Here is a 17,582-nt window from a genome sequence, read left to right on the forward strand (position 1 = left end):
GGTTGATGGTGATTCTCAGCTGGAAATAGAACTAAAACAGATGCTTCTGTACTGGATGAGACCTTTCTTTGCTTTACAGTATAGTTTGAGTCTGACAAAGAAATAACATCAAAATGACAAATTTGGCAAAACTATATTATGCTTTTGTGCTGCTTACATTAAGTTGTGTTAAATTCTTTAATATTGACTACTAACATACATTGTATTTGTTGTTTCGTAGTATTTATAACAGATAATTATTAATTGGTTGGGCAAAAGTAAATTGTAATTAACTACAGTATATTAATACAGGTAATTCATTACCTTTGAAGAAACCTTATTTAAAGTGTTTAGATTTACTGTTTGCAATAAGACATTAAAGATGTGTCAATTTTTTTCAAAATGTATAACATATTAAGAATTAAATAGATACATTTATCTAGCCTTAGGTATTTTCTTAAATGGACTTTTGTCTTTTATTATCCAGTATACACATTAATAACCTCAAAAATATTTAAAATATTTGTTGATGTTAATGTTTAAACAATCACACACACACTCATGCCACACAACACACAGATACAGAGACACATACATAATCAGTGTTCTTATTAGTTTTCTTGACAACAGCAACATGCATACAAATATACAATATAATGTATATACGCACATATTCATTAATTGTAATTAACTACAGTATATTAATACAGGTAATTCATTACCTTTGAAGAAACCTTATTTAAAGTGTTTAGATTTACTGTTTGCAATAAGACATTAAAGATGTGTAAAAAAAATTCAAAATGTATAACATATTAAGAATTAAATAGATACATTTATCTAGCCTTAGGTATTTTCTTAAATGGACTTTTGTCTTTTATTATCCAGTATACACATTAATAACCTCAAAAATATTTAAAATATTTGTTGATGTTAATGTTTAAGCAATCACACACTCACTCATACCACACAACATACACATACAGAGACACATACATAATCAGTGTTCTTATTAGTTTTCTTGACAACAGCAACATGCATACAAATATACAATATAATGTATATACGCACATACGCACTCGCACACAAACACACAATCATACATGCAGCTCAAACTTTATTACATACATGTGCAAACTGGTTAAAAATGTCTAGACTTAACTCGGTTAGATTCATAGTGATTAAGGTACCTAGGACATATTTAGTCATCATGCTACCACAACTTTGGTATCTAAATCAAGACTTGAAAAATTTATTTTGTGAAATATGAAACAGTATCTGCTTATGGCATTTTAATCTGGAAGCAAATGCTTGAAATTGAGAGGCAATTCCAGACTGTTTGTAGTGAGATAAAGTTTACTCTTCATTTTTTATAAATTTAATCTAATTTGATTTTATTTAAAAAAAATATTTTTGGTCTTGACTTCGTGAAAAGATATTTGTTTTGCAATGGCGTCAACTTCTGCATTAATGTTTGGTGTTAAACATTTGGCATTTAGATCAGTTTCTCACAAACTACATGTACTAGGTCAATGAAAAAGTTTATGGTAGGCAAGACATTTAATTCCATGGATTTATTTTATTTTATTTCTTTTTTTTTCAGTTTTTTTTTAATCTTATAATTTTTTTTTTTTTTTTTTTTTTCATATTTATGATACATATATCTAATTTAATTGGTTGTTTTCATGTTGACATAGTTGGCACTAATTTCTTAATCTGAATAGTTATACAGTGCTTTATGGTGTGAAGCAAATACTGCTTGTGAAAATGATTATCAGAAAGTGTTTTGTGTATTGTGTATTTTGAATGACAATTGTCTACTGTTCCCTGTCAATTTCACTATACTATTTTTTATAAGATTTCATCATAAATTAAACTTTCGATGAATGTTTAAAAGTAACAAGACTGAGTAATTATTAATATACTAGCGGAAAAAGGTTCCTGTGCACAAAATTAATGTATACAGAATTGCATTTACTTGAAGTCTGGTCATAAAAATTGTCCAAAAATTATTATGTAACCATTTTGTTCGATATTCCAGAGGTGTTCTGTCAGTTGCACGTGCTATTCACGCTTTTTGCACACAGTTTCCCGTATGTGCATTACAGGTCACGTGCTTCTGTTTGATGTCAGTTTTCTTATTATTGAACTGCAAAACGATTATATGGCTTCTCATCACTCACAAAACACTTTTGGTGGTATCTGATTGTCATCAATGTGATGTCACGCCTCAGAAAATGAACATCTTTGAGCTATTGGTATACTTAAAGTTGGAATGGCACAAAACATTGTTGTTAGACATTGTGGTGTTCATTAGTGTTAATCGGAACACCATACAGTATCTGCGTAGATGTTATCAATGGTTAGGAGTACTTGAGATCATCTGTATTTAGAGAACCTATGTGTGACGTCTCGTTTGCAAAATGCCTATACCAGGCTATACACCCATGGAATTATTTGGAAATGACAAGTCTGACACCTCGATACATCCCTGAATTAAGATCAATTAGTGGAAGAACTGTATGCAACCAGTTACATGATTATTAAAAAAAGTACCACAACTGTTTGGAAATTTGTTGTCCAGTTACGTCATCGATAACACACCAAGCATGGCGTAGACTACAGTTTATGTTCAGAAGTCATGACTGGTTCACTGTACTTTTAACAAATAAATAATACAATTGTTGCAAACAAAAGTTTTTGATTTATTTAAAAATATAAGTATTACTGAGATTATAATGATGCACAGAAACTTTTTTCTGTTAGTATATATTATGTATTAACTTGAAAAGGTAATGTTTTTCTTTTTCTAATGTAATGTGTTACCAAAACCCATGACTGATTCTCTTTAACAGGGAGCTTTAAAGCTGTTTTAGGCCTGTAGCAACTGGTGGGGAGGGGGTTGGCAATGGGCACACACCCACTTGAGGAATTTTTGTTGTTGTCCCACTGTATATAAATAAAAGATAAAAATGTGGCTTGTGCCAAACCTCCACTAAACATTGTTCCCCTGCAATGGAGATGTTTCTGGTTTTGAAACTAAAACTAGTAACAGTTCCATATGTTCTAGTATATTGCTACTTTCACTAGGGATAATCAGTGTTGTCAATATATCAGTATATATTAGGAATCAAAAGGTAAAATAAATACAATACATCCTTCCTGTACAGATACACTTGGTAATTTCTGTGTTTCTAGACTGTTGACTTGGCTTCATCTGGTTCTCCCAATTCTGTTAATAGTTGTTGAGGGGGGGGGAATTACTAAATAAACTTTATTACATGTGTTTTGAGGTTTAAAAAATAAACTTCCATCTTGTATCATGTTGTTGTTTTGGTAATAGTCTTCCTGGACATACTGCTAACACTCTTTCAAATATCACACTGAGGGTATCCATATATCACATTACAAAAATTCTCATTAAACCCATCCTGAATTTTGACCATTCACATAGTTCCATAGAACATTTGGCATTTACCAGAAACTTCTGATAGCCCATGATTAATGAACCAATGTGCTCAAGGGGTGTTGTTAAACAAAACAAACTATATGTTTACCAGAAGCTATAAAGTGTGTGTTTATTTCATTTGTAAAAGAAAGAGATTGGTATCAATATCATTTATAAACTCTATTTCAGAGAAACACCTCTCGTCACAACAGCAAGCCACTCAAGGTTCTTGTTATGCACAATGTTGTCGTGGCTCATCAGTCTTTTGCTCTCAAGTTGATTCAGTGGTTGCAAAATATTATATCAAAATCAGGTAACATTCATTTTTTATATTCTTATGGAATTCACTACATGTACATGTATAATATCAGTTCATTATTTCATTATTTTTAAATGAGAAAATTAAATCTGTATCCTCTAGTTAGTTTTTAATATTTGAGCTCCAGAATAGATCATCATCTTTGGTGGGGTGGTACATAACTCAGTAGTAAAGCACTCACCTGATGCACGGTCCATGAGAGATTGATTCCCGTCAGAAGGTCTTTTGAGCTATTTCTCTTCCAGCCAGTGCTCTACAACTGGTATAACAAAGGCTGTGGTATGTACTATTCTGTCTGTGAAATGATGCCTATAAAAGATCATTTGCAGCAGGTTTCTTCTCATCTGTGTGGTCCTTAACCATATGTCCGATGCCCTATAATCATAATTAAAATGTGTTGAGTGCTTCATTAAATAAAATATTCCTTCCTTCATCTTTTGTTTTTCCCTGTGATGTGCCATTCTACAATTTCCTTTAGATTTTATTTGCAATCAAGGTCACATTCAAATATCTGTTAGTGAAATAGACAGTGACTGGTGTGGTGCCACAATTAAGTGTGACTGCCATACATGTATCTAGTAAATCTGCTTTTAATATCTGTTACCATATAAATGTTGTTCATTTAATTATTCATATTTCAAAACAATGCTACGTTTTTATTTTAACAAATATGACATTGCTTTTCTGATTATGTTTCCTCATGATTTCAGATGGCTTACGACGTCTTTTCTGTTTGTTGTCAATGAATGCACCTCCAAAAAAAGACTTGTGTGACGCAATGGAAATAGATGACGTTGATGCACCAGCATCGCTCATGGAGAGAGTTTTGTTAGCCGATACACAACTCTGGAAAGGTAATCATAAACACATGGACAGTGAGCCAAACCTCCTCACTTGTTTCATGGTGGCATTTTAATTGAATTCAATCCAGATTGTAATTGGTACTTTAATTAGTGAATTTGCCAACTACCTATTTTATTATTATTGGAAAATTTAGCAAGATTGGTTTTAAGTAAAATTCTTAAAAGCATAATTATGTGTGTTCTCTGTCACAAAACAAAGAGTAAGTGCAATTGTGTTAATGTTGATATTTTTAACACATCACGGGTAGACAGTATTTCAGTTATTAATAGTATGTCATATGTGCAACTTTAGTTTGTAGCAAATTATCAGTTGTGTTTACAAGTCATCTTGACTTTCACTGAAATATACCACACTAAATTAATATACTTTATGCTAGTGAACAGCTATTATTGGAAAATGTTTTTGTATTTTGTGCATTATTGAGAACTGCAATTTGTTCTTTTTTCTTTTAGTTGTTCGAGTGAAAATACACCAACTTCTAATGGCTGGGTAAGATATTGTCTTCATTTTAAAAAAACAAACAAATTCATTGAAGAGTAAAACATATGGCTAGTAAAAACTAAATCCATGCTGTATAGAGTAAACAGATACACGTAATTCATTAAAAAAAAATTTAATCAATAGTTTAATCATTACTCCATTTTAAATTCCATTACCTGTTGAATTAGACAGGGTGTTCTGAATTAAATTTAGACTAGACATCTTGTAATGAATATGTACAAGTTTTTTTAAATAAACTAAAGAAATTAAAGAAAATTAAAAAGTTGAAATTGCATATTGTTTGCTTCAGACTTTAAACAAAAGAAAATAACTTAAGGCCTTGTGATGTTGCTAAACAATGGAATTTGAGATGGATGCATGATAATAAAAAAAAATGTTTGAGATATGCTAGTACCTTCCTATTTTAGAATTAGCATTTTTAGAGATAAAAATCCAGATATTAGTGATACCAGAAAACTGTTTTTGTTCTTGTTCTTTGAAGAGTATATATATATATACCGGGTAATAATTCATTTAAAAATAAAAATGTTCAAGTTTCAAGCTCAGGAAACTGAATGATAAAATCTGAGGGCAAAAACATCTAATCCAATGTATCCAGATTTGAAATTTTTTAATAATACCTACACTTTGAGACAGTGATATTGCGTTTTCTCCATTTATATGTCCTGAAAGAGAAAATGTGCATCAGAATTCTTGTAACACTTAGAAAGTATTTAAGCTTCATGATTAGATTTGAAATAATATGTTAAACTTCACACTAATTTACACTGTTATGTACACTACTCAATGAAGACAAAGTATGAATAAGCATTAATATGTATTTTAAAATTTATTATAGGTTAAGTATTGTATTTTTTAAAGCTGTATTTATTTCAAATTTCCAGAGCTCTTATGGATCAGGAGTGTAAAAAATTGTTTGCAGGAATGTTCACAAAGGTAAAATCAGTTTGACCATACTAGTCTTAATTTTTTATTTAAAATTAAAGTTAACTAAATGTAAATGGTTTGAAATTATTTCCTTTTTCATCCTAATTTTCATTGTTTATAGTATTAATATTTATTTGTGGAATTTAATATATAAAATGATGGATGGTGGAATACATGTGGTTGCATGTACATGTATCTATTTTGATTAATAATAAAAGAAACATCTGTTATGAAATGAAAAAGAAAATTAATGTTCAAAATATACTTTAATAAAAAAAACAATGTGAGTCATTTGAATGATATTTTCTATCCATCTGTCCGATGTTCAGCCATCTGATTGCATCAATTTGTGGTTACATTTACGATCATGTTTTCTTACAGTTATGATCACATTTTTATTTATTTATTGACTTTGTGTTTACATTATTTTGCATCTTGTATTTTTGTGAAGTATATACTGCAAGGATATTTTTCTATTTAGACTTGGTTGAAGACTGGTTGAAGTTTCATTATTTACCTTTAAACTCTTTAATTCATTTAATGGGTGGCTTTTGTATTTGGCATGGATGCTCACCAAGTGATAGTGTACTCTCATTTACATGAAGGAAGGAAATGTTTTATTTAATGACGCACTCAACAAATTTTATTAACAGTTATATGGTTAAGGACCACACAGATATTGAGGGAGGAAACCCACTGTCACCACTTCATGGGCTACTCTTTTTTGATTAGCAGCAAGGGATCTTTTATATGCACCATCCCATAGACAGGATAGCACATACCATGGCCTTTGATGTACCAGTCGTGGTGCACTGGCTAGAGTGAGAAATAGCCTAATGGGCCCACTGATGGGGATTGATCTCAAACCGGCCACTCATCAAGCGAGCACTTTACCACTGGGCTACATCTCCCCCTTTATTTACATGAAGTCACTAAAGACATTTAACATTTGAATCCTTTAATGGATGACCTTTTTATATTATGTATTTGGTGTTGATGATCACCCTTACGTTAAAAGTGTCTCTAATTACCTTTAGCATTTGAACCTATTAATGGATGACTTTCTTATATGTATTTGGTGTTGACGTTCATGAAGTGATAGTGCAAGAGCTGTTTCAGAAATGATCACACTAAAGAGAAGGGAGACTCTAAAGTTATGTCTTCAGGGCATGCTGCGTTTTTGTTTTTACAAAAATAAATGACAAAACTATGCAGTTTTGTTGTTTGATGTTTGGTAGTTATTGGAAAGCAATGTTGTGTCCACCTCTTGTGTGATAATTTTTGAACATTAGTCACTGGTATCTCTTACTTTCAACTACAGCCAAAGATGTTAGGCTGTTCAAGAACAGATGCTGTAATTTATTGCATACAGTGGTATAGGAATGGTATCACAAACAGAAAGATTTAGCTAATGATTTTGAGATAGGACCAACATTAAATGGAGAGATATATTCTGTAGGACAAGTAAATGTTCTGAACCTGTTTTAAATTTGATTCTATTGCATATATTTGCACTAGATTTTCATTTAATAAAAAAAACTTACATGTACCAGTAGTTTAAAAGCCTTTAATACGTTAAGAATATATATTTTTTAAGAAGATTTTAGGTGTCTTTTCTGGGTCTTGACACCATTCCTGTATCAACCATGTACTTTCTTTTGGATGTACTTACTTTGTCCTTTTGTTTTTTTGTAATAACAGGAACAGTCGATAATGGAAAGCGATCACACACCATGCATACATGTACATCTTGCAAATGACGTCCTTACCAATATGCCATTGATTTGACTTTGACAATGTCTTGCTAATTTTTTGCTCTTCACAGTGTTATGAACAACTGATGAAAGAGTTTTGTCTCGACGACCACGATCATGACGTCTCCGTTATGTCTCTATCCGTACAAATGTTTACTGTACCCAGTCTGGTAGGTTTATTTGTTGTCCTGCCCTCTGGCAACAAGCAAAAAAAAAAAATCCACAAAATATTGCACTCAATTTTCATCCTTTTCAAAGTTTGTTCTCACTCCCATCACTTTTAACCTATTAACACTGTTAGGGATTGGTTGGTGGGTAGCTGTGTAAAATAGGTCACTGTGACCTAATTAGTAATTTAGCTTCTTCGGTTCTCTTTGCTCAAACTTTGCTTGGTGATGATAATCCAAACCCATTTTTTGGTTAGAAATGGCTGGCTGTGGATTGGACTAGCATCGAAGTACACGTATTCACCTTTGCCCATATCTCCAAGCTGTGATGCATTACTCACGAGCTTGGATTTCCCTTCATCTTGGCACAAACAATGCATAATAATAGTGCATTGCTGTGTGTTGTTTGTTTCCTTGTTGAACGGAAATGGTGCACGTAGACGGACGTTCCTCTTTCTGTACTCCGGGGAATTCATCGTACATATTGTCTTATTTTTTAGCACTATGCAACTCTCATGAAGGAGTTTATTCAGGATGACCATTACCGATCTGTGTCTGTAACTTCTATCTCAGTCCAAATTTTCACAGTTCCCACTTTGGTAGGTTGTTTTGCACAATACAGACAGTTCTTTTAATATTTTTTTTTTTAAATTCATTTGTATGGTTCCTTGTTTGAGTCTCTTAGCTACAAATATTTGTATTAAATATTGATAATGGTGTAATTTTTGGAATGATTTGCGAATGCAATTGTAGCCAAAGAACCCACCAAATCTATATGGCCCAAAATAATAATAATAATAAATGATTTCTTGTTCATGTTCTTTCTAATTTTGAAATTTGTTTAAATGCATGGTATAAATAGTATTTTTTCACTTTGTAAACATTTTGTCCTTGTTTAAACAGTGTTGTAGAATTTCAAGAAGAGATAAAGCAAGTGTGTGAGAGAGAGAGAGAGAGAGAGAGAGAGAGAGAGAGAGAGAGAGAGAGAGAGAGAGAGATGGGAGAGAGAGACAGAGAGAGAGAGAGAGTGAGAGATAGAGAGAGAGGGAGGGTTTAGGGAGCGAGAGAGTGAGACAGAGAGAGAGAAATTAATATATTGATTTTCAAATTAGATACGGATTAAATAGAGCAAAAACAAGTGATAACCAATAACTTTGTTAATGGGAAGCTATATTAATATGAATTAAATGTACATGTACTCAACTGTTTTGTTCAACAATAATATTTAAAAAGTGCAACCACATCCACAATTAGACGTTATTTGGTAATAAACAATACATGCAAATCATCAAAGCTTTGACACTCCATTTGCCTGTTGCTTTCCTTTCACTCTATATTTTTTTCTCACCTGGATCAGAATCTATTGTTGAACTCTATTTGTTATTACAGTTGAAGACTAGTTTTTATTCATGAATGTCACTTGCCATGTTTTAGGAGCATAGTTCAAACAATAAATATTTAGCTGCACCTCATTAATAATAAATTTGATTGACTTTGTGGAAGTACACGACACTGCATAAGTACTGTTTGGTTTCTGTGTATTTCAGTCAAAATCATTCAGCAGATTGAAATTACCATAGGACCCATAAAATGTGTTTCGTTAATAACCAGTGTTTGCTTAGAGATTGATTCATTTATTCCATTGGCTGATTTTAGAGGATTTTGGATCAATAATTTTGGTGTGGCAAATTGTAATCAACTGACAGAAATATCTTATTAACCCTCATAGATCTGTTTTAAGTGTAATTATGGCACTTACAAGTTTTAAATTCTGATTATTACAAGTATTTGGATATTACCGTAAATCCTTGGATAAAAGCCTGCCTTGAGTAGTGACCAGCACCCATATTTTCAAAGCTATCTTAGCATAACAGATCTTAAAACCACCGTAGGCTGTGGCAAGTGTCATAGTGATGTTGTAGCCTTCGACAGTTTGACAATATCATACTGCTAAAATAACTTCGACAAGCTCTAGCCAAGACTTTTCAAATATATAGGCCTTCCTTAAATAAAGACCTGTTCGTGCTATTGTAGCTTTATCGAGGTAATGGCCGCGTTATACTTGTCACATCTGTTTAATAATGTCAAAAGCTTATATAACCATATGACAAGAACAACAGGATAGTTTGTTCATATAATAATCTTATAATATGTTCAATACCACACTATCTCTTAGCAACAAAAATGAGATATGTAATCAACTTTGTTATTCTTTAAAAACAAATACTGTGGCATGTGCTATAGTAAAAGAAAGAAAGAAATGTTTTATTTAATGATGCACTCAAAACATTTTACTTACAGTTATATGGTGTCAGACATATGGTTAAGGACCACACAGATCTTTTATATGCACCATCCCACAGACAGGGTAGTACATACCACGGCTTTTGATATACCAGTCGTGGTGCACTGGCTAGAACGAGAAATAGCCCGATGGGCCCACCGACACAAATCGATCCCAGACCGACTGCGCATCGAGCGAGCGCTTTACCACTGGGCTACGTCCCGTGCCCGTGCTGTAGAGAAGTCATAGCCTATAATGGTTTTACGATTTCATAGTGGTAAGATTGCTTTTGAAAATTGCTATCCAGGTATGTTAGAAAAATGTGCATTTAAAAAAAAATAGGAGCCTACCTTGAATAAAAGCCAGGTCTCAGAGTTTTGCTAAAATAATTGAAGCTGAGGCGTCTAGTCAAGGATTTACAGTATTTGTGGCTACACCTACAGCTAACACTTTTTACTAAATAGTTGATTTGGCATGGTGAAGTAACAGGAAGATTTTCTAACATTTCTGTTCATTATATTCTTTCTTGTAGGCAAGGTGGCTAATCACAGAGTACAATCTACTTCACGTCATACTGCAGTCTTTCTTGACAGCTTGCAAACAAAAGAAAGATAGTAAGTTTATTTGGGATAGTGCTTTATTAAGCGTTATGAATGCTGTTTCATGACATTGACAGTATAAATGTAGATGTGATGAGTTATATAAGTGTGTTTAGATATGAGGAGTTCAGGTGCAAAAACTGATAACGCCATATTTATCAAAAAAACTACTTCTACTATTATTAATCAGTTCAAGGCGTTATGTTCTGATTTTCATACTCGATTTTTGAAAGTCTGTCCTCTTATTTCAACTTAAGATCACCCATTGTGGATTTGATATGTTTTACATAGAAAGCACAACAAAAAAACCTCTATTGCAGAAAATTACTAAAATGGATTTATTGTTTTTTGCACCTGAACTCAATATGGGTGGGGTTTTTTTACATCTAATAAAAGGAAAGTAAAGAAATGTTTGTTTAATAACACAGTGACTCATTCGAAAACTATGTCTGTTTGTTTAACATAGCTATTTCGACACATATTAAAGAAAGATGAGACACAAAGGATTTGTAAGCAGGATTGAGCAAGGTTTTTCAGTGATGATAAAAATAGGTATATGTAGGCAGGAATGAAAATCTAAGCAATAGAGAATATGGTGTGCACATGTACTAGCTATTGCTTTGTTTAGTATTTACTCAAATGTTTGGCTTTTTAAAAAGTATGGTAATTTTGTTTTGCAGAAGACGGCAGACTTTGTTTTGATAGAAATGACAGAAGTCCTTCATTTAAGAGGGCATCGTACATGCTGTATGATATCAAGTAAGTATGAGCATTTTGATTTGTCCATATCCAAGACAGGCTCAGGAGTCAATTACAATTATCAACATTTCCACATGTATCAACCATACTATGTTTTGGTTACTTCCTCACCATTCCTAAAAGTATACATGACAAAAAATTTGATTTTGTAGGGAATAACTTTATGCACATTTTTATTTATTTTAAATGCGTACACTGGCATAAACCCCTCCCATTTTGCATATAACATTTTTACACCTCAACATTTTTTTTGATAATTATGAATGATCCCTTAACTCATTCCTGATGTTTTATGTTTGTGTTATTTTGTGCACATTTTAATGGTTAAACTGATTTAAAAAAAAAAAAAAAAAAAAGCCAAAATGAACAAATAACATCCTGTTTTGGAATGGAAGGATTATGGGTTTAAAGTTTATATCAGAAATAGTGAGAAAAATGACATTAAGCTGGTTTTACAAAAATATTTTTCATATTATATTACTGGTCAGAGCCATTTCCTTTTTTCTTTTTCAGATATGCCTTATTGGCCAGGCCTGTTGACCCAGAAGACTGGTCAGACGCTTTACGCACAAATTTCTTGAATGGAGTTGTCTCCCTTTTAGAATTACTCCGAGTTATGCAAGTGAGTTCATCATTCCATGTCTGATGGCTATAAGAGAGATTTCTTTTGCTGCTTTGCTTTTGTGAGATAATCTGTTGAAGATGGAGAGTGAATTTTGTTTGGGCTTTGTTAATTTGTGAAGTTATTTTCCATCTATGTTTTTTCATCTGCAATACATTTTAGATTTTCTATGCTCCTGAAATGTCTATAAACAACTCTTATTTGAACTTATAACTATCCTTAGAAAATTTCATGAGAAACTAGATATTTTACTTGACGTACTTGCAGACTTTTTAGTTTTTAGTGCCATGGAATTGGCACAGTAAGTGAAAAATCTTGTGACTTAAAATATTGAGTTTATTGGGGGGGGGGGGGTTCAGATCAATGTTAAAAGTAGGATCAGGACATTGGTTTTTTGTGAAAATTGTGAGAGAAGTGGGCTTTAAAAAATTACTTATTCTTAAATCAAGCCACTGTTCCAGTTATAATTAGGGGATAATTTTTCTGATGTAGACTGGTGGTTGTACAATCACTAAGTAAATTTTATTGGTGACTTGTTAGTTGAATTGCATGATGTCAATGCAGAACATGCACTGTTCTTTCTTTAAATTATGACAGTTCAACTGTGAAAACATGCTGCTGGATGAACTCACGGTTTCACCACCTCAATTTTTAGTAGTGGTACAGTTAGATTTGTTTAATACAAAATGTTTTGAATTAGAATACGGCTTTAAGGACTGGACACTCACTGCTATTGTAATGATTTGTCTCACTGTTGTTGTGCTTAAATTATGACATAGTTTGACTGTGGAAACTTTACCGTGGACAAACTCAGGGTTTCACCACATTAAGTTTTAGTAGTGATACAATTAGATTTGTTTCTTACAAACTATTTTGAATGAGAATGCTGCTTTAAGGTATTAAACGTTTAAGAACTGGACTCACTGCTGTTGTACTGATTTGTCTCTCAGGGTATGGACGGCGTGACCCGTCAGACCGGACAACACCTGGAGTTTGAACCGGAGTGGGAAGGTGCCTTCAATCTGCAGCTCAAATTGGAAGATACCCTCGTGCTCTTCACACGCTGGTGTTCCATGGATGTAAGTCAGTGTGGCAATCACTTGCCATTACAGTACTGTTTTATTCTGATTTACTGCAGTCTTCACAAACGAATAAAGAGATTTTTTTTTTTAATTTACAAATTTTTATTATTTAAAAAATAAAAACTGGTGTTTATCTTTGAAAATTCCAAAATCTGTTTTTTGCTAAAGTTGGCTACTTTGGTCTAAATTTGTAGGCTACAGTGATTTTTTCAAGGGTTTTTTTCACAAACTAATAGAAAAAAATATATATATATCACAGATGAGAAAACTGCTCATGCAATAAAAACATACTGAATTTTTAAAATGTTGACTAGTTACTGTAGTATTAATGTTATTTCTGCTTGCATCTATCTTATTGCATTTGTATTATAATACATATTTTAATAAATATTTTGGTGAAAAAGACTTCCTAAATACGTTTATTTTTCTTCCAGAAAGTTGTTCTCATTGAGGCATACAAAGAAACACTGGAGGCACTTTATCATTCATATGAAACATCGAAAAAAGAAAAGGGAAAGTGTGAAGGTATTGCACCTGTTTATGTACATGATTATGTAGTCAAGATTGTTTCAACATTATTTGTTTAAATATATTTGTAGACAGTAATTTTTACTATCAAAATAGATGAATTATGACCTGTCAACAGTTTCTTTTATGTAAGACTTAGATAAGTTACTGGTATTCCAATATATTATAATTCAAAAGGTGAATAACCAGAGTTATAATATACAAATGTGATATATAAAATACATACTTCATAATTTCTATATTTCAAGCCTGTTGTCATTGGAAACACAGATCTCTTAGTTTCATCTGGTTCTCTCAAATTCAGTACAGTGAGGTGATCCATGTAATTTGAAATTTAAATAATAAACTCCAGCTTTTATCATTTAAATTTCTTTAATTTGTTTGAAGGTTGGGGGTGAGGGTTCAGAATATTGTTGACGATGCTGTAAATAATGTATTATGATACCTATTTAGATACAGGGTAACTGTATCATGATATATTGCTATCCTAAAAATCGAATAATACCTGTCCCTAGAGATGATTTTGAATTCAGTATGCTGTTTGTTGTATTGCAGTTGCTGGACATACTACCAAGAGCATGAAGTATGATGTTTCAAATCAACCCATCTCCATTCATTTGCCTCTGACCAGGTTTCTTGCAGGTATGAATTTTGCCCTTTCTTCTGCCATATCACTAGTTTATACCTTGTAAAATACTTTTTATTCTTTGAAGGTTTCAGGAAAGTGGGAAATCCTGTTCTGAGAAAGAGAGTAAATTAGATTTATTGTGATCTTAACCTTTAGACTACTGAATTAATTTTTGACAAAAACCACGTTGAGTGGGTACAAGTTTATAATTTTTACTAACATATATTCACTTAAATGTTTTATAAATACATAAAATAAAGTTCCTATTTGAATCGATAAGTATTATTTCGTAGGTTTTTAAAAAAAATTTTTATTATATTTTAGATCGGTTAATGTTGATTAAAATTAGGCAAAAACAAAAAAAGTTACATTTACTTACCGGCATTTGTGACCAGCTGTCCAGTATTTTATGTTAATTAATGTGAGTTTCGTACTGAGCAAACATTAATTGTGTATGATCTGACACCATATAACCGTTAATAAAATGTCTTGAGTGCGTTGTTAAATAAACCATTTCTTGTTTCAGGGTTTTTTATAAATGTGGAGAAATATAAAGTTTCTGGTTTAAAAATATGAAACTAAAAATTAGATTAATGCTATCCATCAAATGTAAAATGAACAAATTAAGGTGACATAAATCATATTTATTGTGTATGAAGGCTACCTAACAATGCCTTCATATCCAGTTGCAAGTTTAAATAACATATTTAGTTTTATTGATTTTGTTGTTTTAAAAATGTCATTATTCATGTTTAGGGGATAACCCACCTGTGTTTTTCGATTTGCGGACATATATCGGTGGTTTTACTGTGGCAAATTTACCGTTTTATTGGCTCTGCTGACGCGTCGCCAATAAAACTAAATTTGCAACAGTAAAACCACCGATATACGTCCGCAAATCGGAAAACACAGTAGGGTTATCCCTATTCTAATTAAAATGTTTGCTGGTTGATTTTAAATAGGAAATTGTCACATTTTTAGTAAGAATAAGCATATAAACGTCACTCACCATTTGGTGACGTCATTGGGCAGCCCATTAACAGACAATGGGTGGTCGGACAGTGAGCAGCTCGAACATAGATGTGCAATTTGACATATTTAATCAGCTCTCGTGATTAGATAACGACTAATAAAGAATAATATGTTCATTTCTGACATAAAACTTCTCAATATTTAACGACTTCTGTACGTAATATGAACGCTACAGAAATTGTCTTTGTGACGTCATTAGAAAAACAACCCAGTTCTTTGCTTAACCTATGACGTATTTCTGCCAGAAAATTTGCTACCGGTATATCAGTGATTTTACCACCTGAAATTTTTAGTAGAGATCTAATCAGATTCGTTCTTACAAATGTGTTGAATTAGAATAATAATTATACTTTTCAGCACTGCATCTGCATTTGGAAAAATTTGATTTGACATTCCACTCTCCAGAGCTGATGACAAAGGTAATTTTTATTTTTTTATTTTTTTATTTATCAGAATTAATGTAATTGCACAGCATCCATAATATATTTTATAGAAATATATTTATTTTCTTTCATGTCCATTGATCACTAATATATAACATTCAGGGCTAGCTCTGGCACTTGCCAAATTCGCCAGTTCTGAATTCTGAAAGCAGTTGGTGAATTTTATTTTAGTTTGGCGAAATAGTTTCATGTAATAATTGACATTTTAAAGAAAATAACTGACAATTTCTGCAAGTTTTTAAGTTTAATAGAGAAGTTGGCGAAATGTTTTGCTCACCCAGAGCTAGCCCTGACATTAACTAGTGTAAGTTTCCTGTTCTTATGTGAGTATCAAGAACTAGTAGTCGGATGTCGCTGGATCCATTTGATATGTGGCATGGTGAATAATAATCCTTTAATGATGCATTATATTCATTATTTATTGTAAGGTTATGATTTTTCAGCTTTTTAACACAATTTCTGCTCTCTCTTTTTTTTTTACATAAAATAAGTTCCACAAAGTAGACTGGATTTTATCATAAATGCAAAAATGTTTATTGAAATATGGTATAGAATGTTCAGCTTCTTAAAGATTTCAGCCATTATTTGTAAATGGATATCACATTCTTACCAATATCTTTTGCACTTATTTCATGTTTGGACTAAGTATAGATTGGTTGGGGATCCTCAAAAAGTTTTTACAGAAAGAATAGTTCACGCAAGATCACTTCTTAAAGAGTCATAGAGCAAGTATATTCAAGTTGTGTTTATCCACTTGACAGAAATGGCTGAAGCCTACAATTTGGGTATACTTGGATGATGTATGACATTTTTCTATCCGTGGTATTAACAATATTTTTCTCTCCATTTGACAGAAACGACTGGACCCAGTGGACCTGTTGGAGCCTCCACTTCGTGCCCAGGTGATGATAGCTCAGACCCAGGCCGGCATGTGGAGGAGAAATGGATTTGCTCTTTTAAATCAGGTTGGCTTCAGCGTGTCTTCATTCAAGTAAATGAACCTATGTCATATGTCATTTGTAATTGTTGTTTTTTTGTTTTTTTGGCTGCTGAAAAACATTTTTCACTGTCTTTTGAGAAAAACGTGTAATACATTATGTCTTGACATTTTCAAGCTGTTAGATACTGGTACATTTGTAAGACTTAATAGAGCTGTTATGGATTTAAAACTTGAATATTGTCCTTGCTGTGTTTTAAGGATTCACCATATATTTAAAATTCTTCATATATGTTAATTTATTGCAGATATTCTTTTACCACAACGTGAGATGCAGGGGAGAAATGTATGACAGGGATATTCTCATGCTTCAGGTAGTAATTCTTGGGTGGGGGTTTTTTCATATTTTTTTCATGCAATTACCAATAAATATGCTAGAAAACACACCTTTTGATGTGATTTACATGTGATTGCTGTTAAAGATACAGACCACAATAAAATGTGTTACTTTGAGTTAAACTATTTAAATCTGTTTTACTATCCAGTAGTAATTAGTACTACTACTTTTACTTTTACTGAAGTGCCTCAAACCATCGTACAAAAATGGGCCTAGCTTATTATTCTTGATGTGATTTGGGTACTAAGGACAAAAACATGGAATAGATTGTTGTTGGGGTTTTTTTCATTAAATGTTTTAGCTGTCACAGTATTT

General features: G+C 32.2%; 1 protein-coding gene across 5 annotated transcripts in view; it reads left to right on the plus strand.

Moving 5' to 3' along the window:
• LOC121370404 (E3 ubiquitin-protein ligase UBR2-like) overlaps positions 1-17,582 on the plus strand; it is a 73,332-nt gene that overhangs the window by 23,824 nt on the left and 31,926 nt on the right. For 3 of the 5 annotated variants that reach the window (XM_041495599.1, XM_041495601.1, XM_041495602.1), the window contains 14 exons: positions 3,614-3,737; positions 4,454-4,597; positions 5,060-5,096; positions 5,993-6,044; positions 8,457-8,555; positions 10,773-10,854; positions 11,520-11,598; positions 12,112-12,220; positions 13,171-13,299; positions 13,737-13,827; positions 14,386-14,472; positions 15,848-15,909; positions 16,788-16,898; positions 17,179-17,244. In XM_041495599.1, the coding sequence (XP_041351533.1) occupies positions 3,614-3,737; positions 4,454-4,597; positions 5,060-5,096; positions 5,993-6,044; positions 8,457-8,555; positions 10,773-10,854; positions 11,520-11,598; positions 12,112-12,220; positions 13,171-13,299; positions 13,737-13,827; positions 14,386-14,472; positions 15,848-15,909; positions 16,788-16,898; positions 17,179-17,244 (1,272 nt within the window). Of the gene's footprint in view, positions 1-3,613; positions 3,738-4,453; positions 4,598-5,059; positions 5,097-5,992; positions 6,045-7,860; positions 7,960-8,456; positions 8,556-10,772; positions 10,855-11,519; positions 11,599-12,111; positions 12,221-13,170; positions 13,300-13,736; positions 13,828-14,385; positions 14,473-15,847; positions 15,910-16,787; positions 16,899-17,178; positions 17,245-17,582 lie in introns of all 5 variants that reach the window. The other 2 variants (XM_041495600.1, XM_041495603.1) reach the window with 1 other exon arrangement.

The sequence above is a fragment of the Gigantopelta aegis genome, chromosome 4 (genome assembly GCF_016097555.1).
Source record: "Gigantopelta aegis isolate Gae_Host chromosome 4, Gae_host_genome, whole genome shotgun sequence".
NCBI lineage: Eukaryota > Metazoa > Mollusca > Gastropoda > Neomphalida > Peltospiridae > Gigantopelta > Gigantopelta aegis.